Genomic DNA, 27,525 nt, shown 5'->3' with positions numbered 1-27,525 from the left:
TCCAACTATAGCCACGCACAATGCCAGAGCACGGAGTGGAGCTATTGAAGAAATGTTGATGCATGCATGATTTTAATCTGTTAAATGCGAAAATGCTTAAATGCCACTGCGGACTTTTCAGCCATTGGCATTGACTGCAGCTAATGACGCGCAAAATGTTTACAAATCATTTTGTCAATAACGACAACTGGCAAGGGATATACACGCCTGATCCTTCCATAATTTGCCCACATTTCTTACATTCATCGACAGGCGGCCATGAAAAGGTCATTAGTGTGCGACTGTGCTCATGTGTGTGTGTGTGACTGTGGCACAAATGGCCATTCAATATGCCATAGAAAAACATACACACACACACGCACGCAGACATATGATGCTTATAGCTAAAGCCAGCAGCCATAACAGCCACATGCTTTTTTCCACAACATTAACGCAAATTGCAAATAATAAAAATTCAAAATACCGTACGGATAGCTGCACGTGTTGCTGTTGTTGTTGCTGTCCTTGTTGTTAGTGCCTCTACAGTGTGAGTGTGTGCGAGTCTGTGTATGCAGGCTCAAGTGTTGGCCTGCGGAATCCACAGCAAACCACAAAGTGAAGCTGGCTACGGGCACATTTATCGCAGCTAGCGAGGCATTTTTTAAGCCCACCTACAACTCATGTGGTGCTGTACTCTATTGAGGAGTATGCGAGAGCTGGGCCTCGTTTTGATATCTTGATAACACATCTCAATTATAATTCACGCATTTCATTGTTTTACAAAGTTCTCAGTGGGCACTAAATCCCTATGTTAAGGTTTGATTCGTGAACCAGATTTGCACATATATAAATCCTGATTATGATTCTGATTCGATTCTAAGTTGATAACTTACTAATATGAAAAATAATAATATGAAAAAAATAAATTGTGGTTTTGAGCAAAAAACAGAACTTTAGTTAGATAAAGATATATGAGCTATATATAGCTTTATTTATGAGCTATATATATAGCTTTATATATGAGCTATATATATATCTTTATCTAACGAAAGTCTTGTTTTTAGTTCAAAATGATTTATTGAATATGAAATTTATTCATATTAGTAAGTTATATATAAATATATATATATATATATATATATATATATATATATATATATATATATATATATATATATATATATAGCTTTCTTCTAAATATGTTCTATATCTGACCAGCTTGAGTTTTCAAAACTATGCTCAGCTGTTAAAGGAAGAGTATGGAAAATGCTATTTGCTAGAGCATTCCAGTTGAGACATGGATGTTTTTTTTTCATTTCTACAGTTTCTCTTCTGTTGCTGCTCAAGCGAATCAAAATGAAATCTATTTTATGCAAAAGCACGCAGCGTTCTGCAGTCTCAGACCCAGACCCAGACCCAGCCGACCCAAGCCGAGATGCAGATCCCAAACCTGTCCTGGAAGTAAGCCAAAACTAAGATGGAGCCACATATACGGCTGCCTACTTTACGGCGCCCACGTCTCACAATCCATTGCCAAATAAATAGGTGTGTGTGTGTGTGTAGGTGTATTTGCTCACCCAGGCGTTTTCTGGCTAAAAGCTTTACCTATGCATTCATGCATGCGTACCGTGCAGCTGCCACTGGCTCTTGGACTTGCCATACAATTTATGTATGTGCGAAATATGGCGCCGCATTTTAATGTTACCTTTGGCGCTTTGCGGAGCCTTTTGTTGTGCGTGTGTGTGGTTGGGTGTATTTCTGATTTTCTTTTCGTGGTCTCAAATATTGAAATGCATGTCGTGTAACGCTTTAACCTCTTTGAACTCTCTTGCAGCTGGCCACAGTAATGAAATGGCGACCTGTGGTGACATATCGATGATCTCGCCGCCAACGTCTTCCATTTCAAACGATCAAGATCCGTTTGGACAGCTGCCACCGTTACCACCGCCGTTGCGTTCCACTCAAGTGCTTCAGCCATTGAGCGTATTTCCAGGTGCACAAATAACCAATCTCCTATAATTGATCTACTCTCTTTGATTGTCCGTTGTTTGTTGTTGATTGCTCGCATTTTTTGTTATTTCTCTTCATTTTAAATTTGACCTATAGTTTTTATTTCTCTGCATATTTTTATAAACACGAAAATATATTTGATTTGTTCGAGTATTTTATTGCCACTTGAATTGATGTGTAGATTGAACTTTTGATTTTTTGCTAGCATAATTGCCGTTGCATTTTGGACTCTTTTTAATTTGATTTCGAGTCCATCACAGAAATACCTGCCATAGCATACGAGACTACACGTTTTGGCACACACACTTCTATATACCCATACACATAGACACACACACACACGCACACACTCACAGACATACCAAACATGTCACAGCGCGTTACAGTTACACACATTTTTGTTAACTTTGTTTAGCATTTTTCAGCTGCGCCAGCCGCACCCACTCAGGCAATCAATCAATCAATCAAATTCCATAAAAAAAACTACCAACAGTCGTCCATTAATTAAATGTCGCCTTTCTACGCCCTCTATCTGTGCTTGCTCTTTGTATTTTCAACTTTTTGACTACATAAAAAACATTCCATAGAAAAAAAAAAAAATAAAAAATAAACTAAAAACTTTTTCAAGTAGCTGTGCTCTGTTTTGATGATGCTATGTGTTTTTCTTTAAGTTGTTATTTTGAAAAATGTTCATTAGACAAACAAATAAACACATACATACATCAAATGTAATTTGCAGCTGCTTTGTAAACATATTTTGAACGTTTGCCAGCCGTTACTCTTTCCACTTCACTTACCTTAGTGCTGTCCCATAACTGTCAAATAAATAATAAAAAACAAAACAAAATAAACAATCAGAAATGCTAACAAATTCTAACAATCTTGTGCTCTCTTTTCTATTTTTATAACCCGGACAAAACTACAAATCTTGACAAACAATTTACTATTTATATTGAATAATATGCTTTTATGCGTTCATTTGTAGAGTGAGTATAAAAGTGCAACTGCAACAAGAACAAGAACAAAACCAAGTAGGATTAAGAGCTTACTTCTATATATTTATATATATATATGTATATATATATACTTATATAGTATTTTTATTTATATTCTTTTTTAAATGCTTTTAATATGTTTCTGCAAACTCTTTGCTCACTGCCGTTGCTCTATTTAAGATATATTTTTTGAGTGATTTGGTTTTTATTTCTGTTGGTTTCTTAAATCTGTGTTAAGCGTAATCATTAAGTGGTTTTGTTTCAACATAAATCCTTATGAGCCTGCTCGTTATTCTTCTTGTCGTGTATGCCTTGTTCAGTGTCCAATTTGAGCGAAGATTCTTACGATTATGTTTTTGGTGGTCGACGTAAGACTCCGCCCACAACAACGTCAACACAACTTAAGCTGACCTCGCCGCCAGTGCGCTTGCGACCCGAAGGTGCGTATGCAATATGTCTAACTGTTCCACTTCTAAATTCATTGAACATTTCTAAATGTCACTCACAGACGCCTATCGAGGTGAAAATATAAACAACGGCCGTTTCTATCGTCATTCCTTCAGCTACGCCCCCAAACGCCAGCGCCACTCCGGCCGTGATGATCGTGACCGCGAGTCAAGATTGAGATGTCATGGCGAGGATGAGGCAACACTGCGCCAATTGCTGCTCGAGTATGTAGAATGACAGCCAATCAACCAGGCAACTACATTTGCCCGCTCATGCAAATGAAATGAACACAGAATGAACGTGGCGTGGTACTTTGCAACCGCCGCAGCTACACTTTTTTAGCGTGTCGCTTCATTATGCGTCATTTAATTTGCATGCCGCAAATTGTTCGCCGCAAAGTATTGGCATTTAGCTAGACAAATAAACAACAATTATTTAGCAATATGCATATTTAGTTTGTTACCCATAAAGAATATGCCAGTTTTTAGTTTATACATTTAATGGCATGCACAAATAATCATTTCGATTTAATTTATGTATTTGGCTACTCGTGTATTAAAGCCAATGTTTTATTTATAAATCAGCGAACACGCGGAATTATTGCCAGTTTGTTGTGTTTTGTCCTTTAATTGAATGCACAAATAAAGTAATTTTCACAGATTTCGATTTCGATGTCGATTTCGAACTATTTCCCTTTTATTTTTTATTTTAATACAAACAATATTTATTCGATGTTTGGATTTTCGGTCATATATATGTGCAAATATTTAACTATTCTAACTACTTTCCCCCCACACAGATTAGCGCAAATTATGTTCATTTAAGTGTCCAGCGCGTGTCCTTAAAATGTCAATTATTCATTGAGGGCCTCTGTGTTGTGTTGTTTTTGTTGCACAACCTCCCATAAAAAAGTGTAAACAACAAAAAAGCCCCAAATATTAAACAATATTAATAACAACTGCAAGCACATGCGACATTCACCAAAGCTCGGGTTAACAAAAAATTCCACAGCAAAGCAAACAAAGCAAACATGAAAAAATATTAATTAAGCCAAACGTTTTTTGATGCATAACTAAAAAAAACCAAAAAAAAAATCAAAAGAAAGAGAGAGAAAGAGGAAGATTATAAATTGTTAAATAAACGCCGGAGTGTGAACACAAAATAAAAGCCAACAAAATGATGGGCACAATGCCACCCAGGTACATATACAAAGCATTCCAAACTATTAAAATTAATTTTCATAATAATAACAAAGCATAGTCATAATTAACAACGCGAACATTACGCATACGCCATGTATTCCATTTTCTTTTTTGTTTCTTGTTTTTATGTTTTTTTTTTTGTATATGTTTATTTTGCACAGTGCAAATATTTTAAATTAATGCAAATTTATTTCGTAAATGCTCTTATTTTGCCATCTTACTGTTCTCTGTAATTATTATTGAGTGTGTGACTGTGTGTATGTGTGTGCGTATGTGCTGTAAATGGCTAGGAGTTTAAATTTGTATATGTTTAATTAAAAATGTTTAATTCGCTTCAATCGTTTTGCTGCTTTGTTGTTTTGATGTGCGCTGTGTAACAGATTGATTTTATAATGCAAATTAATGCAATAATTAATTTCTTCATACAATATCATTGGAGAGAAAGTATTATTTTATGCAGTTCTATTAAATGCAATCGAGTTTTACTTAATGCAAGCACCAAAAATTATATTATTCGAACTCAAAGTGTTTTAACGAAATTCCGATTCACAATTTATTATTTAATATCGATAGCTGTCATTGAGAATCATGGCACATAACTGTTTAACCGAACATTTCCATTTCAATACATTTCAATTGTGTTCTTGTCATCTACTTTCCCCCACAACAACAACAACAACTGCAACTATTACAACATCAACAACAACAACAAATTACAGAAGCCACACCCAAAGTGGTTTGGTATTTACGCCACTCAATGAGTATGCAACTTCCATTTCCATACTACTACAATCACAAAACTTATATAAATAAATAAATAACTATTTATCTATAACTATACTACTACTACTATCTATACATAACTATACATTATATACCAACTACATTTCTACCCTTCTAAGTAGCAGCTATTTATTTTCTGCTCGACCTTTTGTAATATTAATCTATGCACTCCCATATGGCACTTCATAGACCATTCAATTGATTTGTTAATTATTTCAAATATTTAGCGAGAAACCCAAATACAAAACTCCTGCTCACGAAATTTTGCATGTCAGACAATTAAATTTCAATTAGTATGCCTAAATTTAATTTAGTTGTTATAATGTAATTATCGCCGCTGCAGCCAATCGCATTTTTCAATTGTCAAATGTATGTGATGCGGTTGACACTGTGGCTTGGTGGCACACTGGCCCTAGACACTTGATGCGTATTGTAGGGCACTTGAGAGCAGCCACAACAATCTGTGAACTGAAGCCTCTGTTGCTCTTATTGTGTGATGCGTGTATTTGTGTGTGTGTATGTGTGTATGAATGTGTATGTGTTATGTTCTTTATGACATGCCGAAAAGTGTTCGAGTGCCATTAAGTCACTGTACACACTTAAATGCACACACACACACACACACGCACATACACATACACATGCATACTCGCACACTTAAATCGTCAAGAGCTACAACATTCTCGTCCAATCAGGCAGTTAATCAATACTGGACACTCAGCCCTACTCATTCAGCAATCGACCCCAACTTTGCATGCCAACAAAGCCATAATTATCATTCAACTGTCCTAACCTCTTCAACCTCCCGGCCCCTCATCGGACATGATTTAGCTGCATAAGCTTAAAGCTCATCTCCTTATTCAAATCGCTCTTTAAAATTCACTCAATATTTGCGTAATATTTCGTTTAGCTTGATTATCAGTTCACTAGAATTCTGTTAATTTAATTATATTATTTGCTTTTTTTTATCAAACTGTTTAACTAATTGGCGGAATGGTTCTCTCACCAAAAAAAACATAAAACGAAAAAAATAGATAAATATATGTAAACGATATATTTACAATTAAAGCTGCAACAAATCGAAAAGCTCGTCCAATCAACTATGAATCTGTTTCCATTTGTTGACATATCCATATCACTCCATTGCGACTGCCATACAAATTGGTGCATTATGTTTTCTATATCATGCGTTGTCTCATTTTAGCATAAAATATAAATCGAATTTGATATCTACAAACAAATGTTAATTCATGCAAATTATACAAAACAGAGAACGACAAAAAGAAAGAATTCAAAAAGTAAAAAATTAATCAAATCTAAAATGCAACAAATTCAACGTGAACCCAAATGAAATAAAACAAAATATTTTACTAATTGCAAACAGAATGCCGCAAAAAAAATACAATAATTAAAAATATAATATCAAATTGCGTACATTTGGTGAATGTCCCATATGCCAATTGGTTTTAACAACTTTAATGTGTACAAATATGTATTATAATTCCTGATAATTTATTGCTAGTATTTTGTTTTTCCTTTAAAGCTTCAACTCAACTTTGATTAGTTGCCAATGACTGGGGCTGTCTTGTTAATCCCCTATTCAATTACTGTTGCCTAGGTAGTCGATATTAAGTGACACTCCTTCCGCTCGAATAGCTTATCGAAATGTATAATACCATTTTATACATTGCATTCTCCACAAAGGAAAATATTTTGCAAACGTCAGGCTCACGTATAAATTCGCGAGCACCTTAAATGAATACAAAAGGTAACAGCAGCAGCAGCAGCAGCAGTAGCTGCACCAGCATCAGCAGCAGGAGGAGCAGAAATTGGCACAAATTTTATTAAATGCTCACGTATACAAATCCGTTACACAAAACCGAAAATTCTTGCATCTGACAGGCACACACACACAAACAGTAGCACACACACAGGGAAGGATACATATGTGTATAAATATACGTATGCGTGATACGCATACAGATTCCTATAGAGATTCGGGCATAGCCATAGTGATATAGGATAAAGATATGCATGCCAATACATTTGCACAAGCCACAATTGTTTTCATGGAGAACAATAACTTACACAGGATGCCGCTCGTTCTGGTTCTGGTTCTGGTCTGGCTGTGCTGCTCGTTGCGCTGCAGCTCGTTTGCTGATGTATGCATAAAATAATCCTTTTATGCTCGGCACAACAATGTCCGCGAAATGCAAAACAATAACAATAATAACAACGACAGCAACAACAATAACAAGAGTAGCAACAACTATAACAACAACAACGAAATGACAACATGTTGCGAATAACTCTCGCCTGCTGCCTGCTGCATGCCGCCTGCCGCCTGCCGCCTGCTGCCTGTCGCATAGGCGCATTAACATAATGCGCAGCCAACTCAAGTGCATGGCTTTGCAGAAGACTGGCCGGGGGAAATGGCTGTGGCTGGTCGTGCAGCCTACGTGTGGTATGCGCATTGTGTGCGTCAGTTATCATCGCCCTGCCCCTTACCAATATTTCTCTATGGAGCGTGTGCAACTGTCGCCTATAACTTTTGCCACACTATGTCCTGTTTTGTTTGTTGTTACTGTTTGATTTTGGGCGCCACTCGCGCGTTTTGTTTGCACAACCAACAAAAATCACTTCTCACTTTCAGTCAGAGATACGTACTATGTACATAGAATGCTTTTTGGCTAGCCCCAGCTCCGGCAAGGCAAATGCAAACAGACAAACACCGACACACAAACACATGGATAGTGTGGGCGTTTATTTGTTTGGATGTCGCTGCATGTTGATGAAAATGTAAATTTTATGCATTCCGTAAAGACTAAAAGTCGAATCTAAGCCGGAAAACAGAAGTGATTACTTCACTTGGTATACACTAACACTAACAGTGGTTAACACAACAACGGCAGTATTTATAGCTTGCTTTTGAAGATCCGATTGTGCATAAATTGCAAACATTGCCTATTGTAATTTTAAAGACATCGATCGAATACAAATCAATTTTAAATAGAGGCAAAAAACAGATTTTAAATTATGTTAAGTCTTTCGGTTAAAGGAATATCAGCTAAACGAATACTTTAGGTCTTATTTACAGTATCTCAAGCTTATGCAGCTCTCAAGGCTATTTTATAGTTTAATTCCGTTGTCTTCTAGCTCGACTTAGTTTCCAGTCAGCTCAGCTTTATATAAGCAAGAGCATATTGGACTCAGGGTTGCACGCAGATCGTTTTTCCTTTTAATTTTGAGACTTTTACTGCATAATTCTTGCTTTACCCTAAACGAAAAATGCCAACAATTTACTTTAACTTACTTTTTATGTACTTGGTGGCTTGGCTTTTAAATTGGTGTTGTTGTTGCTCCTTTACTCTCAGTTGCTGCCGCTGTCGCAGTCGCAGTCTCTGTCTCTGTCCCTGTCGCTCTGGAACCGCAACAACACACAAATCCTTTCGTTTACTTAGAGCTCTGCCTGGTTTTGTTGCCTGTATTTTGTTTCTGCTTTCTGTGTTTCTGTTTTGTATTTTGTATTTTAAGTTTTAGTTGCAGCCCAAAGCCATAAAATTTATGTTGCTTCATTCCTCAATAATTGCATAGCTCGGTAAATTTTAATGCAAGCGGTCATAAATAATTTCGTTCTGTGCCTTCGTTTGCTTGACTTGCGCCACAAAATAAATTACGTTGATACACTAAATAACTACGTAGTCTGTAGCATAATAAAAGCCAGAAAGGCATTCGCCAGCTATCGTACAACTAAAGTGCATTTTTGCTTGATATTTTCTTTAACTGTAACAAACACAACTTCTACAACAACAAAAACAACAACTGCGACGAATGTACAAATGAACAACAACAACGTAACGTCTTGGGGCACTTTGCGTGACTTGGCGTCGGCACGTGACGTCACGCAACGCCGTCAATTGAATTGTATGCGCTGCACGCATATGACCCGCACTTGGCCACGGGCACGCCCACCACGCCACACACTCGCGTACACACATACTCACGTGTGCAACGGCCATTTTTTGATGGGGCAAACGTAATTGCAACTGCAATGGGGCCTGCAACGCCGTGGAGCAGTTTGCAAAAGCAAGTTAGCGTGATGAGCATGAATCTATCAGCGAAACTCGATGAGCTGCAGCGAGGCGATCGACACCTGGAGACGACAGTCGCCTTGTGCGAAATCCGCACACAGCTGCAAGAGCTGACCAAGTCCGTGGAGAGCTGCCAAAGTGAGGTATCGGAGGTAAGTAGAGCATACTAGATTAACACCAAATTCAATTGTCTTTAATTCAATGTGCTATTATGTGTGCGCGCGTATGTGTATGTGTGTATAGGTCAAACGTGACATGGTGGCAATCAAACACGAACTGGACACCGTGCAGCAGGTGAAGGAAGAAATTGAGGAGCTGCGCGAATATGTGGACAGACTGGAGGAGCACACGCACAGACGGAAGCTAAGACTTTTAGAACAAGTTTGTAGCTTAAATTATTTGCCATGTTGTGTAATTAAATACTTGAATTTCATTTCTATTCATGTACACCAAACCAAACCAAACCAAACCAAGCCACAACCGAACCAAAACCAAACACCTAAGACAATGCAAAACAAAACAAACACAAACATCGAACAATACGACACAGAAAGGTTGTGCTGCTGATCAAATTTCTTGGCATTCATTTATATATATACATGTACATATATATATTCATTATAAATATTATATGTTTATATATATAAATGAAGCCCAAGTAATTTGATCACATATATATGAATATACATGAGCGCAACTTTCGAATACCCCACATACACAGACGGCTTTCAAATTCACACATTTAACATAGTTAATTTTAATTCTATTATATTTTGTACATTCTTTCGTTTTTAATAAATTTTCGAAAAATATAAACCAAAACTCATTTATTCGTTTTTTATTTGAAAATTATTTTAATTAATTTTTATGAATTCACGGAAATCCTGTTTGCTGGATAAGCAAACTTACACCATTTTCGACCTAATCTGAATATTTTGTTTTGTATTGAAAACAAGTAGCAATTGGCCTCATCTCAAAAATATGATGTAATATTTGATTTCTAATGCACACTTGTTTGCAAAGCGTTTGAGAAAACCCGCACATGCCCAACCAATCATCCCAGATCCCGTCCTTTGGTTTATGAAATCGTGCTTTGCTAATTGTTGATCTGTTTTTGCATAACCTATTACAGGGTCTCACCTTCTTCCTCACCTACTCTATTTTCTCGGCGGTGCTGGGCATGTTGCAATTTGGCTACAACACTGGAGTCATCAATGCGCCCGAAAAAAATATTGAGAACTTTATGAAGGACGTGTACAAGGATCGCTATGGCGAGGACATTAGCGAGGAGTTCATACAACAGCTCTACTCGGTAGCTGTCTCCATATTTGCTATTGGTGGCATGCTCGGTGGTTTCAGTGGTGGTTGGATGGCCAATCGGTTTGGCAGGTTTGTGGCCAAAAACTTCAATCACGCTTCAAGCTTCAATTAATACTTTGATTTACATTTTGTGTACTTACAGAAAAGGCGGTCTATTGTTGAACAATGTGCTTGGTATATCGGGCGCCTGTTTGATGGGTTTTACCAAAGTTAGTCATTCCTATGAAATGTTATTCCTTGGCCGATTTATAATAGGTGTTAATTGCGGTAAGTGACGCCTAATTGGATGTAGACTTCCTTATATAATATATCATATCTGTTTCGCTCCAGGTCTCAATACATCATTGGTGCCAATGTACATCTCTGAAATAGCACCACTGAATCTACGCGGTGGTTTAGGTACTGTTAATCAATTGGCTGTGACTGTAGGTTTACTATTATCCCAGGTGCTGGGCATTGAACAAATCTTAGGCACTAATGATGGCTGGCCCATTCTGCTGGGTCTGGCCATATGTCCAGCAATATTGCAATTAATATTACTGCCAGTTTGTCCCGAATCCCCAAGATACTTGCTCATAACCAAACAATGGGAGGAGGAGGCGCGTAAAGGTAACATCTCACAGCTTGGATTAAAGAGGAACCAAGTAAATTAACTCATTCATTTTGCAGCACTGCGTCGTCTTCGCGCCTCCGGTTCCGTGGATGAGGACATTGAGGAGATGCGTGCCGAGGAGCGCGCTCAACAGGCCGAGAGCCATATATCGACCATGGAGCTAATTTGCTCGTCTACGTTGCGTCCGCCGTTGATCATTGGCATTGTGATGCAACTGAGCCAACAGTTTAGCGGCATCAATGCCGTTTTCTACTACTCCACATCGCTCTTCATGAGCTCTGGACTGACCGAGGAAATCGCCAAGTTTGCCACGATAGGCATCGGCGCCATTATGGTAACAAAGCAGCAGTTAATCTAACTAACACTTTGCAAATTAATACGCATCCTCATTTATAATACAGGTTGTAATGACTTTGGTGTCTATACCGCTAATGGATCGCACTGGTCGCCGTACATTGCACTTGTATGGGCTGGGCGGCATGTTCATCTTCTCGATATTCATAACGATTTCCTTTTTGATTAAGGCAAGTACAAGGGTTACCATTATTCTGCATAACTACTATCTAGAATTTGGTATTTTAAAATGTGGCAATTATTTGCCCGTAGTTGTAAAGTATTTTATTCTTAATGTTAACATACATTGCATATTGCATTTGATTTTGATAATGATTTAAAGACGCTGTCTAAATATTTTACAACTAATGCTACACATTCTATACATATACGTGCGTTTTTATAAATATTTGAATATTGACATAGATATTTTATGCATGAAGTTGTGTAGACCCCCTTTCCCAACCACCCTAGAGTAAAACCGAAAAAAAAAAACAAAAAAAAAAAGCGAAAAGGGCGGGCATGACAGTTGTCCCGCGCGTATATCTATAAATTATTGATGTGAGATATGTATATTTGAATTTATAACAAGTTGAATTTATAGCTGCGCCTCTGCCAGCCATCAATTTGCCATAACCCATACCATCGCATTGCATTTACTACAATACACTTTGTAGAAATACTTTTAAATTAGTGAATATATATTTATTATTATTATTATATTATGTTATTTATGGGCTACCGCTAAGCCACTGCAATTATTAATTTTGTATTAATATATTTTAAAATATGTTTTCAATGTAGCACACAAATCAAGAATGCAAAGCACCCAACAGACACCTTTAAAGCGATTTAATTTTGTTGCATTTTAATAGTGTTTTATCCTGTGAAACAGAGCTAGTTTAAGCTTTAAGGCTGCTTGTACATATTTAGTATTTATAATGCATTCTTAATATATATTTTAAAATAATTTAATCTAATCTAAAACCTGCGTGTTGCTTGTCTTGCACCTAAACTGAACTTTGTTGCTTACCTTACTCAAAAATAGTTTTCCTTTGCGTAGTTTCTGTATTGTTTCATGCCTAGGTTAAGTTGTTGCCTAAATGAGCTGTTGATTTGTTATAGTATTTGACTGAGTCCAGCATGTGGAAGGGCCGTAACCAGCAATTAGAGTTATCCTATGAAAGGCTTAGCTCTAACTGAACGAGTTCAGTTGAACAGCTCATTTAGGCAATTGTCTCGCCCCTTATTTAAAAGCTATTCTCGACTTGGCAGGCTTTTGTCCCCACTCACAGACACCAACTTATTTTAAATTAATTTCTATTATTATTTTGAAATTGAAAAAGAAAAGCAGACACAGTTTCAACTGCAAAGACAATTCACACGATTTGCAAAACAGTTTTTCCGGGCACCAAAATGCAAACAGTTCACAACACAGCCAACCGCAAGCCAGTGTTGGAAAATGTACAAAGCTGTCGCTAAGTTGATTCTAGAGCAGAACACGCGCTGACAAACGCTTCAAAGGCCACTTTCAACACACAAACCTCACACTGTCACACTGTCAAATGTGTCAACACGCCGCTTAATTTATTTAAATAGACTTGAATTAAATCTTAATCTATACAATATTATTTATTTAAGATATACATACTAGTATTTTCCACTACTTGTACTTTAAGCGTTCTCCAAAGGTGTTACAGCAAAAGTATAAAAACTCAAGTGACAGTTTGTGATGCGATGAGAACGATTCAACTCTTTGAGAACCAAGATAGCAACTACTTTTAAAGTATCTTAACTAAGTATATATTCCAATGAACTCTAAGCCCAACTCATGCATATAAGCGTTCAGATTCATATAATGGTAGAGGGATTAACTTAATTAATTTACATTATTCAAATGGATGACTCTATTCCTTGATTTGTTTTGGTTTGTTATCAACGAACAGTTCGTTAAATATAAAACTATATATGTATATATATACTCCATTATATATATACATATGACAAACAAAAAGCCTACAAATCATCGAGAACGCAAGTACTATGCATTTTGTATAGGAGTTTTTTGGTTATGTGCAGGAAATGATCGACTGGATGTCCTACCTATCTGTGGTCGCTACATTGGGCTTTGTTGTGTTCTTTGCCGTGGGACCCGGCTCCATACCCTGGATGATAACGGCGGAGCTCTTCTCCCAAGGACCACGGCCCAGCGCCATGGCCATTGCCGTGCTGGTCAATTGGATGGCCAACTTTGTGGTCGGCATTGGATTCCCCAGAATGAAGGTGCGTCAATTAACAGTAATCAAGGAAATAACTCTAAATATTTCTTCATTTGTACAGAACTCACTGGAGAACTACACATTCTTGCCATTTAGCGTTTTCTTAGCCATATTTTGGATATTCACCTACAAGAAGGTTCCTGAGACCAAAAACAAAACCTTTGAGGAAATCTTGGCACTCTTCCGTCATAATAACGGCAGGTACGTAGCAGCTTCCATTCCATCATAGACTTTGCACACAGCTCACTGCGATTTGATAACTAGTTCTGAATATATAAACAAACATAAACAGAATAGATGCATATAATTCCCCAGAGCAGCTCAACCATATTTCCTCAAATCTAACCAAAAACTTTTCCTAAGTGTAACGAAATGCAGCGCAAAAGCTGTATCTTTCTTTCATTTATGTACTTGGAAGTTTATTATGCGGTGTGCATATAACTTGTATCTCATTGTGATGTTTCTTTGGATTGTATAGCCCGCCAGCTATGCGCCTAAGTTGTTAAATTTTGAAATTTATATCTTGTTTATTTTGTAACACATTGTGTTTTAACGACTGTATTGAAAATAATACCAACCATGTCCATTCTATGTATGCCCAAAACTGAATGACATTTCGAGATAGTAGACTGTACGGGTAAGTTGCATGAATTTAAGAGAAACTGACAAAAAAAATAAACTCCAGATCAAAGCTTAAACAAAACTACAATCTGAAGCGTTTCGCTCTATTTAAACGTAGCTCGTTTGCTGTACTTTATTAGTTCACTCTAAAGCAACTTTATTGTACATTTTAACTAATTAAAACAAAAAAAAAAAAAAAACAATAACAAAAAATAATGAAATTCTATGAAAACTTGCGCTCAAAGTTTCATACTTTTTCGGCATGTCTGCTTAACTTTGCCTGTTCTACTCGTTACTTTTGTTACAAATTACAAATTACAAACTACAATAAAAATAAAAACTACTACAATCAATTAATAGCTGGCTACAGCTCTCAAACTAATTAATCAATACAAGTTCATATTTAGCAATTTAAATATAAAAACTACTCAAATATTTAATACGAATTTAAATACTCTGTATACCCTTCTATTTAAATGCCATGTTTCATTATCAACCGTTTTGTAACTCTCTATCTATTTCTCTCATGTCACCACCACCCTAAAAATATTTGTTTATATATCTATATATATATGTATATATATATATATATATATAAGTCAATTCAATTTCTAATTCATGCAGCGCCCTCACATCTAAACAATCCCACTCCGAGTCTTTGTCCTGATTGCTCATTGTTCATTCTTAATAAATTGGTTAGTTTGAAGCACCACAAATTTTCAGTGTTAATAACAAAGCACAACAACAAATGACGAAACAAAAACACACAGACACACACACACACATATAATTTAACAACACATTTTGATTATGTTGCTTGTCCATTTAGTGGGGAGAGTGTCAACGGCAATGGCAACAGTAGCTCCACAGCGGACATTGAGATATCGCAACGTGACTCCAATGCAGCGCGAGCCAAAGTGCAGTAATGTAGGGCAGCTGTTGTACCCCGCACACGCCCACGCCCACATCCATGCCCACGCCCACGCCCATGCCCATGCTCATGCCCAGTTGCAATGTCCTTGCAAATTTAATTGGCATTTCAATGTGTGCACAAGGAAACAGTCGCAATCTCAACAGTCGGAAATCACATTTTTCTCAATTTCGCTCGAGTTTCGAAGTGGAACTGAACGGAAAAGTTTGTTTTTGACAGCTCTTGCGATTAGTCGTGCTTACTTTTAATTTATTTGATACGTTCTATTTTTAAGTTCTTATTTTGTTTTTCTATTGTTTATCTAAATAAATATTGTTTAATTTAATTGATTTGATTTGTTGTTTTTATTTGGTTTTCATGTAGTAACCGCGCCTAATAACTTCCAAGCCAGTTCAAAGATATGCTCTAAGTACTTTCAGCTGAGGGTAACTCAAATACACACATACAGACAGGTGTAGACAACACAAGGTCCCGATTTTGATCGCCCTACCTACTCCTCTCTGTAGGCGTACGCGTATTATGTCCAATGTCTCGTAATTGCTGTCATTAGTTTGCAAAAATTAAATTTTAAATACGTTTACACTTAAAACATAATCGTAGAGTGTGCGAATTTCAGGAGTATGCTAAACTGCACAAATAGCTTGGAGCCACAAAGTATGAATTCTGGCATCGAGCATGCCGCATTGATGGTATCTGAGGAGAAGACCCAACATGACTCACGTAAGAATTTTAAAAACGAATTACAAACTGCAAGCAAAATTCCAACTTACGTTCTTAATTTCAAACTATTATTTGTTGTGCAAATTGCTCGTTCAATCAAATAAAAATAAAAAAAAAAAAATACAAAAAAAAGTAAAAAATCAACCTAAAACACACCAAAGAAAACAAAACAAACACAATATTTACGTATCAATGTTGTCCAACAAACACAAATACACACATCCAACATAATGACCTCTAGGTAAACAGAATATAGATGTTTAGCTTGGCCTAACACAAAATATAAACTAACTTTTAACTTATACTTGTAAAATGTACACTAACCCACTCATATATACATTTATATATATATATATATATATATATATATATATATATATATATATATATATATATATATATATATATATATATATAACCATATATACATGTATATACTCTTATAATACATATAAATACCTACATATTCAACGTACCGCAATATTAGTTTTCAACATTGCGTATACGTAACGTTTGTATAAAAAAACACACACAAGCAGCGACATGGTGAAACTTTAAAAAAGGATACACTAAATTACGCATAAACACATACTTTTAATACTTAATTAGCAAACATTTCTCTTTGAATTTGTATTTTTAGTTCAATTCGAAAATTATTTTTACTCAGATCCACACATGTCAAGCCATTTTTATGTGTCTACCTCTTAAGCATGCAACATTGCATGATATTCATTCATAGTTCTATAATATTTATTCCTATAAAATTATTATACCCAAAATGTATTTTAGCATTGGTTGCAATTGTAGTTCTTATATACATTAGAGTTATATATATATATTAAATTATTTATCATGACTGACTGACTAACTGATGTTGGTCATGGCGCTGCCAAAGTGCTGGGATTTAACACTTTATAGAATAATTTTCGTTTGCATTAGCCATTGAGATAGAGCTAGCAATATATTGCACTTCCCAATTTGATAAATTAAAGCCCAACGACTATAAGAAAAGTATTTCACCGGTAGATATACACACTCATACATGAATATTGTTAGTAAAAGTGGGAGAAACTATGCAAACATTTTGAAGCTGAACACTTTCAAGTCCACCTAGGCCAACTAACTTGGCTAACTAACGAACATCTTTAGCTTTTGGAGAACAAGCTGTTAAAATGGATTAAGTCTCTACGAATCGAGCTTAGAGGTTTACGTTTTACTCTTTCTCTGTGTTCTAAAAACTAAGATCAATTAAAATATACAGAAATGTCATCTATTGGGTCTTAAAGCATAGCTTGAGACCAGTAGCGGGTTAGCGCCGAGCAACGCCGGCTAATTACAGCTAAATCCATTCACAAATTTTATAAATGCTTTTAGCTCATCTTTTTTTGCATGCTTGTTCTAATATTTTCTTTTAGCTGTTAAATTTTGGCTTTCAAATTTTCACCTATTAGAATACCTACGTATTTGAAAAATCGATATAATTTAACTATGCCATATTTTTCGTTTTTAACACATTCATACTAATCTGGGAATATTTGAATTCTGCTGCTTAAATTACAACCAAATCAAAAACATTCAAAATCAACGAATCGATTAATGTATTGGAAACCAATTAAATTATCAACTGGATTTTAACACAACTACAACAACAACAAACCTTCCAACACTCATATTATAAAATAATATCAATCTTCTGTATGTTACCGATTGGGAAACGTCACTGATCTATTGGCGACTGAATCTGAAAAATGCATGAGAAACAAAATCAAACCACCCAAACATGAATTTCTTGCAAAATATATACTAAAGTCTTTGGTACGACTTCGTTCTCGTTAACGGTTGAAGGCATGGGTCCATATCCGTTAAGTGATAGCACCAATCTCTTGGGTCCAACGTCGACGAGTTATACGAGCGGCGGTGTCGGTGGAGCCGGCTCCACAGCTTGCTATACAAACTACGGTACAAATATACAAACGCCAGTTCCTAATCGCAAATGCTACTACAATGAGTCTGACTATGGGCGAGATGATAGCTTTCGCAGGCACTCGGCGCATGGAAGAATGTCATGTAGGTTAACAGCAACTACTCATAAGAGCCTCCAAACCACATTCACAGACCCCCAATTAACCAATTTATAAGACACCAGCTATTGGGCCACCAGCCACAAAGCATTTACATGAAAATGCCAATGCCAATGCCGCGCGTGCCGCTTGGACAAGACTTTAAACACAATCGCACCCAGCTCGTCAGTTATCTAAATAATATCTGCTCGTATCACTAACTTTCTAGGCTAAGCTGCAACAAACTGCAGATGGTTCGAATTAATGTTGAGAACCATGGTTGATCAACTGCTTTAAATATATATATCATTTTTATTTGTTTGTTTTGTTTTTTATTATAGTACGCAAGTGAACGTGAACTTGGGACCTACCTAAACTATCAGCAATAAGATTGAATTGGCTAAGTAAACAACATCTAAAAGAAAGCACTTTAAGACTCCACTCTACTACATAAAGGGTGCCAATAATGCGTCTGAAAGTATTTAAAAAAAAACTGAGAATTATTGAATTCATGGCGATTATCAGAATTTTTTGATTAAAAATTGTTCGGAAAATAACGCTTCTACAAATCATATTTCATTTCATTAACATAAGTCATTCATTTGCTAATTACGTTTTTAGCTGCATGACATTCGCGCGAATCGTAATCCATTTACAAATTATAAATTGAAATACCTAAAAGCATGTGTATTATTGGCATGTACTTTTTGCATGCACTGTTAGTCTTAAAACCTAATACAACTAAATCCAGCCAGAAAACTAATGAACTAGCTAAAATAAATAAGAAAAATAAATCGAAATTAAATAAAGTTTTATTGGTAGCTCTATTAATTGCAAAATTTCTTTCGATTTTTATTTTACTTTTTTTTGGCACCTTTGCGCTTCTTGTAGCTGCATCCGAGCGATTTTTAGACGGCGGCCGAAGTACACACCAGGGCCGGAGCGCTGCCTCTGCGCCCCATCACCTTCGTCAGCAAGCACCTGCCTGCCAGAACAGCGGGCCTTGACTGAGGAACGGCTCACCTCCTGAAACTGCCAGTGTACATTCAACGAGTCGCGCTGAGGAGGAGCAACAGCAGCAGCATCAATCCTCCTCCTCCGCCGTAAACTCAGCCGCTGCAGTCGCAACACAGCCCCAGCATCAGCATCAACATCAATCCTGTTACACTTCACACGATTACGTGCATTGTAGCTATGAGAAAGATTTCGTATGTGATCAAACGCCGCCGCTAACATCGAACAACACCCAGCACAAGCATGAACCGCCCCAGCCACAGGAGGCAGTTGCCGTGATCTCACATTGCCATCAAACACAGCAGCCATCGCAGCGCAAACACAGCCACAGTCACAGTCCGCATCATAGTCGCCACACATCCCCGCACAGTCATCACTCCCATCTGGGTCAAAGTCAGGGTCAGGGTCAGGGTCAGAGCCACAGTCAGAAGCAGTCACAATCACACTCGCACCATCATCATCGCCGCCGACGTCGGCAGCACAGCGTCGCTGCTGTAGGAGGCAGCGGCAGCAGCAGCTTGCCAGGCGCCCACACACATCACTCGTCCTCCGGGGGCGGGCAGAGCACTTCGCGACATGTGTGCAGCAGTCGACGTCATCGCTCGGTCACGGATGTGTCCTGCAATTCGATCAACGCTTGCCAGGATGCAGTCTGTGCCGACCGTGAGGTGCAGGAGATAATGGTGCGTAAATCCTGCTGCAGTTCATCCCGTACGGAGCTGGCCCAGTACTTTGCAGAAGATCTGTATGGCACATCATCGCGTCGTCCCAGCTCCTGCTGCACCAGCTCTGACTATTGCTACCAAACGGACTCCACTAGTCTGTACGGCTCGCGTTCTTCCTTGAGCCGCAACAACTCCATAAAGTCCGCATCGGCCGCCATGCGCAAGCAGCACCGACTGCAAGCACGTCAACCCAGCTACACATCGATATCCTTGCGTGGCCTGAATGCCAGTCGTCCAAACAGTCAACTCGGCTCGCTGACTTCTATATTCGATCGAGCCAAGCAAATTGCCGACGAGAGCAACCATCTCGAGCAGCGTCTGGCAACGGTAACGCCCTCCCACAGCTCTACATTGGAGCGACACAGTTCGAAGGGCGCGCTGAGCAATGAGCTGCCCGAGTACGCATGCTCGCCATCGCCCATACGCTGGAGTTTTCTAGCCGATGGTAAATCGCCTACAGAATTAGAGCTGGAGGGCGCCGTTGGTGGTACTGCTGAGGCAGTGGAGGCAACCGCGGAGGATAAGATGGAAGCCTGGCATGTGCCCCAGCCGGAAATGAAGCCATGTCGCAAGATGACCAGCAACACGGAGACCAACAACTGGAAGAACACTCTATACGATGAGAGACCCAGTACCTCGGCAGCAGCACGCAAGCGACGCGGCAGCAGCTATCACTGCGAGTTCGAGGAGTCTACAACGATATTGTTTCATCAGGATCAGGAGGGCGAGGCGTACAACAACTGTTGCAACAACTACATACAATGTAACACCTATCTAGATCAGGATCTGCAAATAACCAGCGAGGACATACATCAGTATCTGTCTAAGGGCAATCCGATGGTTGGCGATGTGCTCAACAATTCCAAGAACTATCCATTTCAGCCTAGCAATGCGCTTGAGTTTCAGTACAAGAACAACTTTCAGCAGGGCAACAACAACACTAACAACAACACCAACACCACAAACACTGCTTCCAGCGATGCTGGCGAATGTTTCCAGCGCTATGAACGCAGCTATCAAGCCAGCTCCAGCAAGGAAACGAATCTGAATCAGAACACAAGTGGAGCCCAGGGCCCGCCTGAGCCATTGTCCCCCAGCAACATTAATCTGTCGAGCAGCAGCAACAACATCAACATTGTGTTTGGCAGCAACAACGGCCAGGAACGAAATGCTAACGAGGTGAAGTTCATCAATAATCGGGTGGGCGAACGAGATGGCGAGGCGTCGGTTAGCTCTGAAGCACATCACGCCGGATACCTGCCCTACACGTATCCCAGCTATGATTATTCCAACATGTCTGGCAATTCACACTTCGAAAAGCCGCTGGCCATTGATGAGCTGCCCAAGGAGTTTGCTGGCATTCATTTGGATGGCGGCGGCTCTACGACCAGCGAGCACTCGTCGTCATTGCACTTTGACTCCTTTGATAACGCCTCGGAGCAAAATTTGCTATCGCAGCCAATGTCGCCTGGGTCACCGGCATCGGTTTCAGTCAATCCTGCCGGCGATGGTTACATGCACCACGCCCACTTTGATCAGCATCAGCCGCATTATCATGGCCAGTACACGCATGCGCATCACTTGCACCCACATATGCACAGCCACGCCCATGCCCATGCCCATCACAGCACCAGCACCAACAACAGCACGCATCTCTATGGCACCCACGGCCTGGCCGAGGACCAGTTCCGGCTGGGCAACGCCCTCAAGAAGGTGCGCAAGCGTGCACGCAAATACACAGACTTCCTGCGCAAGAAGTGAGCCGAGATCGTGAGCCAGACTTCTGCTGATTAGCCTTACTATTCCCATCTCTAGATTCGCCCTACTTTGGCCGAAAGTATGTGGTCGTCTCGAAGTCGCAAGCGATGCAGCCGCGACGCTCGCAAAGCTTGGATGAGGATTAGCTGTGGATGGACCATTCAATTGCATTTTCAGCTCACACTTTTCAAAAAGCAATAATTAAACATTTTTCGTAGACACACACAAAAAGCGCGAAATTAATAAATAACTTAAATTTGTACACTGCCAAATGATAAAGAAGATTAAAATTAATGTTTATTTGTGGTAAGCTAAATTGTATTGTGCGATATACAGACAGACAGACACACACACACACACACATACATACACACTAAAGCATATTAAGTCATTCAAATACGGCAGCCAGCTACCAAATAACAAGAAGAACAACCACAACAACGACTATTTTAAAAATACCTAAGCTAACAGTGCGTATACATGATAAGGATGAAAATTTGTATATTCAACTTAAATATTAAGAACAGGTTTTGAATTTGCATATTTAACTTAAAGATAACAAAAACAAAATGAAAACAAAAAATCAGAAGCAAATGGAAATAATAATGCACAACTACCAAAGTATAGTTTTAAAACAAAAACAAAATGAAATGAGAAGAATTAAACATCTTTAAATAATTATTTATTAGAGTTAAGTGATCGACGGAGCGCTACGAGATTTAGAGTTTCAGCAAATGCAGTAAGAATAACAACAAAATATTAACTATTTAACTACTACAAAATTATTAACATATGCAAGCAAAACAACTGTAGCAGACACATACAAATGCAAAGCTATTGAGCATTCCACTAAATCAGTAAGTTAATCTTAGATATTGCATATAGGAAAGTGATTTTTGTTGTTGTTCTTTTTTTTGGAATTATTTACAATTTGATATGCGAATTTTTGTGGTTGGTATGGAATTACACAAGTTTTTTCAGGGAATGCTTGCAATTTATGTATAAGCAATATGCCGTTTTGCTCAAAGGAAAATTAAACACTTTATTCTATCTTAAAATTACGAAATTTATTTTCAAATTAAATTAAGATTTATTTCGGTTTTCCCTACATTTTGTCGTTTTTTTCTTGTTTTTGCAAATTTATTGATTGCATGGATCCCAACAACTGTCTTCCAATTGTATTTGATAGAAATATTATAGTTTGAATTTGTTTAAATATAAACAATTTACATATAATTATTACACACACATATAATTTGAATAAATTATTAAATCGAACGTACCTTGCGTGACAAAAATAAATATATAAATAAATAAATGAAAAATTAATGGTAAACAAATGACGAAGAACTGTAAATATTTGCTGTTAGTTAATCATTAAATTAATTTACTAATAAATTACAAACTAAATCATATAATTTGTAGTTATTAGCTGTAATCATTAAAAATAGGTAACCCGGAATAATAAATATAAATGCACTGCCAAAAAGGTTTTATAAAAGTAAAAACAACAAACAAACAACCACAAAATAGATCGAAGATGAGAGTATATAAGGAGGAAATCATACGAACAAGGAGATGATAAAACAATAACTGTTGTAAATATAAGAATGAATACATATAGAGAAAATCATAGACATTTTTTAATGGCACATTAAATAACGAGGAGCATGCGACTTGCAGATTTTTTACATTATTTTAAAGAACTAAGTAAAACAACAATAAATGAGTTAAAACAAATTCTTAAAAACAAAAACAACAAAACAAAAAGCCACGCGGCAGCGATTTTGTAGCAATATCAAAAGGAAAAATGTTAACATTGCATAAATTTAAAATGAAATAGAAAATTAAAAATATATAAAAGCCAAAAAGAGAGCATGCGCTAACTCGATTGCGAAACGATGTTAACTGGTTGTGAGTTTGAATGGATAAACAGCCGAGATACTGTCGATCGGGGGAGTATCTTGGATGCATATCACTTGAGCCGAACTAGTCAAATGTTGTGTGCATTATTCTAATGCAAATGTACATAAATACAATTGGAAACCCAACTTAGTTAATTAACGCCCATACAACTAAATATTCACACGCAATGAATTAACTATGCAATTTAACGAAAATTAGTTCATAACAACAATAACAGAAACCAATTAATGAAGCATACAATTTTAATGTTCACTGAATACAAAAATTAAACACCGTGAAGTTCGCGTAAACAAAAAGAAAAACTAAAACAAAATTAATTTAAAACAGAAACAAAACAAAACAAAAGAGAAAACAATTTATGATAATCATACACAAAGTTGATTGCAAAACACAACAAAAATAAAAGAGAAAATATTTAAACAAAAACACAAAGGACAAAACCAAACTAACAGAAGCGATTAGACAGAAGACATAAAATTAAAATAAAATGTGAGAGCCGTTTGCAGAATATAGCTGAAAACTTATACCCTTACGATTGGCCCATAGACGAGATGGTCGAAGAGGTCAAAAGGATTCCCAGTTCAAGGTGGTTTAATTTGTATTTTTCTTACAAGTTTTTTATATTTGTAATATGATTTCAAGGTGGATCATAGACGATAGATACAGTTAATTCAATATGTTCTAGCATTTGTCATAACAATATATAGTTGTGTACATAACTATTTAAAATGATGTATTACCATACCAGGACAGTTATCTTAAGTATATAAATACATGATAAATACTTATAAAGGTGAATAATTAGGCACAACTATACATAGCCACACTTACACTTTCTCTCACACACACACACACACATGCGCACACAAAATATTAGACAAATATGAGTTTGCGTTAGTTAAAAAAAAGGGCAATGGAAAATAATAATTAATGATATAATGATATACAATAATAAACTTGAACTAGGTATGTAATTATGAATTTACATTATTTTTAGCAAAACCAAAAATTACAAATTTAAAAACCAAAACAAAAGAAGAAACAAAAAAATAATAAAAACTCTAATACCAATTAAATGCAAGAAAAAAAACTTATTGAAATTAAATTGATGAATTAAGTAAATAATTGCTCAATTTAGCAAAGAGTATAAATAAAGAATTATACGTTAAGTAATAATTTCAAATAACAACGCCTTTCACTTAAGGGTATAGACGGGAACATGTAGCGTTAATAATACATGAGTCGGACTTAAATGGCGACAAAATGAGTTCAGAAAAGACCTCTGGATCACATGGTAGCTAACTCTGGGTCTGCAAATGAGGAATCGGCCATTAACTCATTTTATGCACATTGAGCGCAACTTCAAAAATTGTTGATGATGTGAAATACATTGGCATTCATAGGTTGTGCGGCTTTTAATAAATAATAAATAGAGCTTTTCCTGGGTCAAGGATATCTAGATATTCATATAGACTATGTCAATAAGTCTTAACGTCAAATAGGTAATATGAATCAGAGAATTCAACTTCAATTCGAAATTAAGGATGCGCATGTAAGGCCAAATAAATACAATTCATAAACTTATATCGCTATCGATTTCAATATTCTTAAATTATCGCCACTCCCATAATATACTCCAATATTTTTGCCATGAGGGTGCGATTGGCAGCGCGCATGTGCAAATCACGTCAAAATGTTCGTGGATGACAGTTCCTGACTGCGACTGGTGTATGTACCTCAAGTGGGCATGTCAAGGGAAAAAAGCTGAGGCGAAGATGAAAATTTAATCTACAATAAAATATGTTGACTGCCTTGCGTCGCAAAATTCGCCTAGGAATGCAGCGAACGGTTCTTATAGCGGTCCTGTTGGCGGTTGGCGTCTTCAGCTATGCCTTCCTCAATTTATCCTTCTGCTTTAAACTGATGTCGCACAGGAGCCTCACGCACATGGTAAGAAAAATGTAATTTATACGTTTGCCGTATATCTGTTATAATTGAATGATAGTGCCAGAAGTATGAGCATCACGAGTTTAGTGGATCACTCTGCGAGGAACTGTGCAGCAGCCAGACGGCATTCGACAACTTTCAATGCCCGCTGAATGATATGAAAACGATTTTGTTTACTGCTGAAAAGAATGGCGACATGCTCGCCGTGAAGGTAGGTCAGTTTGATATTAGCTTTTCAGTTGTCATGACTACAATACCACTGCAATGCCGGTAACTAGCTGGCGAAGCACAACGACGACGACTTGAGTTGGACGAACAGCAAGGGCGAGGCCATTTATCCCAAAATCGAGGAATTCCATGAGATAGTCAAGCTGCATATCATACTTGCCTACAATGTGACATTAGATGATAATATGGTAAGCTTCCAAAGTTCTCATACGAGTTCACAGTTAACTTTGTTCATTTATAGATACGTGCCCTGGTCAACCAGGAGATTGCCGATAATAACGCACAGCAAATGGTAAGCTTTTGGCGATTGTTTAAGGACAACAATTATATGATGGGCAAACTTTTTGACGAGGACTCCGTGTTTCCGGCTGTGCTGGGCTCCTGTGGCCCTTACTATGCCACAGAGGGCTTGGAGATCGTGCAAGCCAATCCCAGCATCATTCAGTATCTGTGAGTAAATGGGAAACATTTGATTCGTATCTGGCTAAACCTTTTATGTGTGCCTGACAGCTCGTCCAATCGACAGCAGCGCCTAAAGCATGCTCTCAGCATCATGGAGTACATATTTCGGCTGGAAGAGATGAAACCTGAGCCGCTGCGAATGTGCAAGATGCAGGTGAATCGCTTTGGACTCACACCTGACAGACGTCTCAAGTACCAAAGCGCGGAGCATGTCTATGTCGAGAGTTATCTGGACAAACGTATATCAAATGGCGTTAAATGCCATACCAATCTTGACTGTAGTTTTCACTCGTGTCGTGGATTGTGCGACGCAGAGCGTCAGGCCTGTACACATATCCAGCAGAACAACAACTTTCAAATATTCTGCGAGCATGTCCTCTTGGGTAGCGGAACCTTTCAGCCAGGTCTTCTGAGTGGTATACGCTTGCCGCGTTCGCTGCAGAAGCTTGTGAAGATGTGCGTGCAGCCGCCGAAGGAGCATCAGGTGCCAGAACGTCGCCAGGCGCCGAGTCTCCAGCTGGCTCTCAGGCTTTACAATGAGTTAAAGCAACTGCTGCAGGCAGTAATCACGGCTTCCGGCTCGGACTCTGAGGTGGAGAGTCAGAGCTCACGGCATAGGCAGCAAGGAGGCGCTTAGAAGGGCAGGATGCACATGCAATAGAATTGGTAACTCCTCCTGATGACTTGCTCAACAATTGGTAGCATTTTTACAGAAAATAGTTTTAATTAATTAACAGACGTAGAATAACATAAATAAAAGATTTTTTAACACATGATAACACAACTCAGTTGTTTTGGTTTTGTGTTTTTTATTTTCGTTTTAAATTGTCATAAATTATTGTTAAGTTGAAACAATTTGTTTCTCTATTGTTAAGCTTGCCGATGAATCTTGTTTTTTCTGCAACTTATTTCGAGTTCACATTGAAAATCAATTGCCCTCGTGGGCTTTTCATACTTGAATTAAAATTTCGTTCTTTGAAAGTGCTCAAAAGTGTATTCCAAAAAGAGCTACATAAAAGTGTTGATTAGGTTTTATCACAATGACATTTCAAATTTTAAATTTTTATATGTATTTATTATT

At 37.6% G+C, this 27,525-nt stretch overlaps 2 protein-coding genes across 2 annotated transcripts in view; both read left to right on the top strand.

The window, feature by feature from the left end:
* The window catches only part of LOC111597605 (glucose transporter type 1), a 35,742-nt gene extending 12,858 nt beyond the window's left edge, over window positions 1–22,884 (top strand). The window contains 15 exon segments of the mRNA XM_023312406.2: window positions 1,814–1,972; window positions 3,305–3,424; window positions 3,493–3,655; window positions 9,494–9,659; window positions 9,751–9,918; window positions 10,640–10,896; window positions 10,970–11,094; window positions 11,158–11,436; window positions 11,497–11,774; window positions 11,842–11,964; window positions 13,853–14,056; window positions 14,114–14,253; window positions 16,221–16,324; window positions 18,134–18,391; window positions 19,276–22,884. Coding sequence (XP_023168174.2) covers window positions 1,814–1,972; window positions 3,305–3,424; window positions 3,493–3,655; window positions 9,494–9,659; window positions 9,751–9,918; window positions 10,640–10,896; window positions 10,970–11,094; window positions 11,158–11,436; window positions 11,497–11,774; window positions 11,842–11,964; window positions 13,853–14,056; window positions 14,114–14,253; window positions 16,221–16,324; window positions 18,134–18,391; window positions 19,276–21,884 — 5,153 coding nt within the window. The 3' untranslated portion in view covers window positions 21,885–22,884.
* A 2,454-nt stretch (window positions 22,885–25,338) lies between these two features.
* On the top strand, window positions 25,339–27,220 carry LOC111597547 (divergent protein kinase domain 1C). Its single transcript, XM_023312343.2, has 5 exons — window positions 25,339–25,757; window positions 25,813–25,965; window positions 26,033–26,170; window positions 26,224–26,432; window positions 26,493–27,220. Exons 1-5 carry the CDS (start codon window positions 25,608–25,610, stop codon window positions 27,079–27,081), a joined length of 1,239 nt encoding a protein of 412 aa, XP_023168111.1. The 5' UTR covers window positions 25,339–25,607; the 3' UTR covers window positions 27,082–27,220.
* Window positions 27,221–27,525: the final 305 nt, after the last annotated feature.

Source organism: Drosophila hydei, unplaced genomic scaffold, assembly GCF_003285905.1.
Source record: "Drosophila hydei strain 15085-1641.00,03,60 unplaced genomic scaffold, DhydRS2 tig00000001-arrow-pilon, whole genome shotgun sequence".
In the NCBI taxonomy this organism is placed as follows: domain Eukaryota; kingdom Metazoa; phylum Arthropoda; class Insecta; order Diptera; family Drosophilidae; genus Drosophila; species Drosophila hydei.
Note: the sequence above shows the minus strand (reverse complement) of the source record. Positions and strands in the feature narration are given on the sequence as shown.

What these genes read in the sequence shown, in the direction of transcription:
- LOC111597547 (XM_023312343.2), top strand. Translation starts at nt 25,608, where the DNA reads ATGTTGACTGCCTTGCGTCGCAAAATTCGCCTAGGAATGCAGCGAACG. An exon ending in ACAGGAGCCTCACGCACATG is followed by an intron (nt 25,758 to 25,812) that starts GTAAGAAAAATG and finishes ATTGAATGATAG; the next exon opens with TGCCAGAAGTATGAGCATCA. An exon ending in GCGACATGCTCGCCGTGAAG is followed by an intron (nt 25,966 to 26,032) that starts GTAGGTCAGTTT and finishes GCCGGTAACTAG; the next exon opens with CTGGCGAAGCACAACGACGA.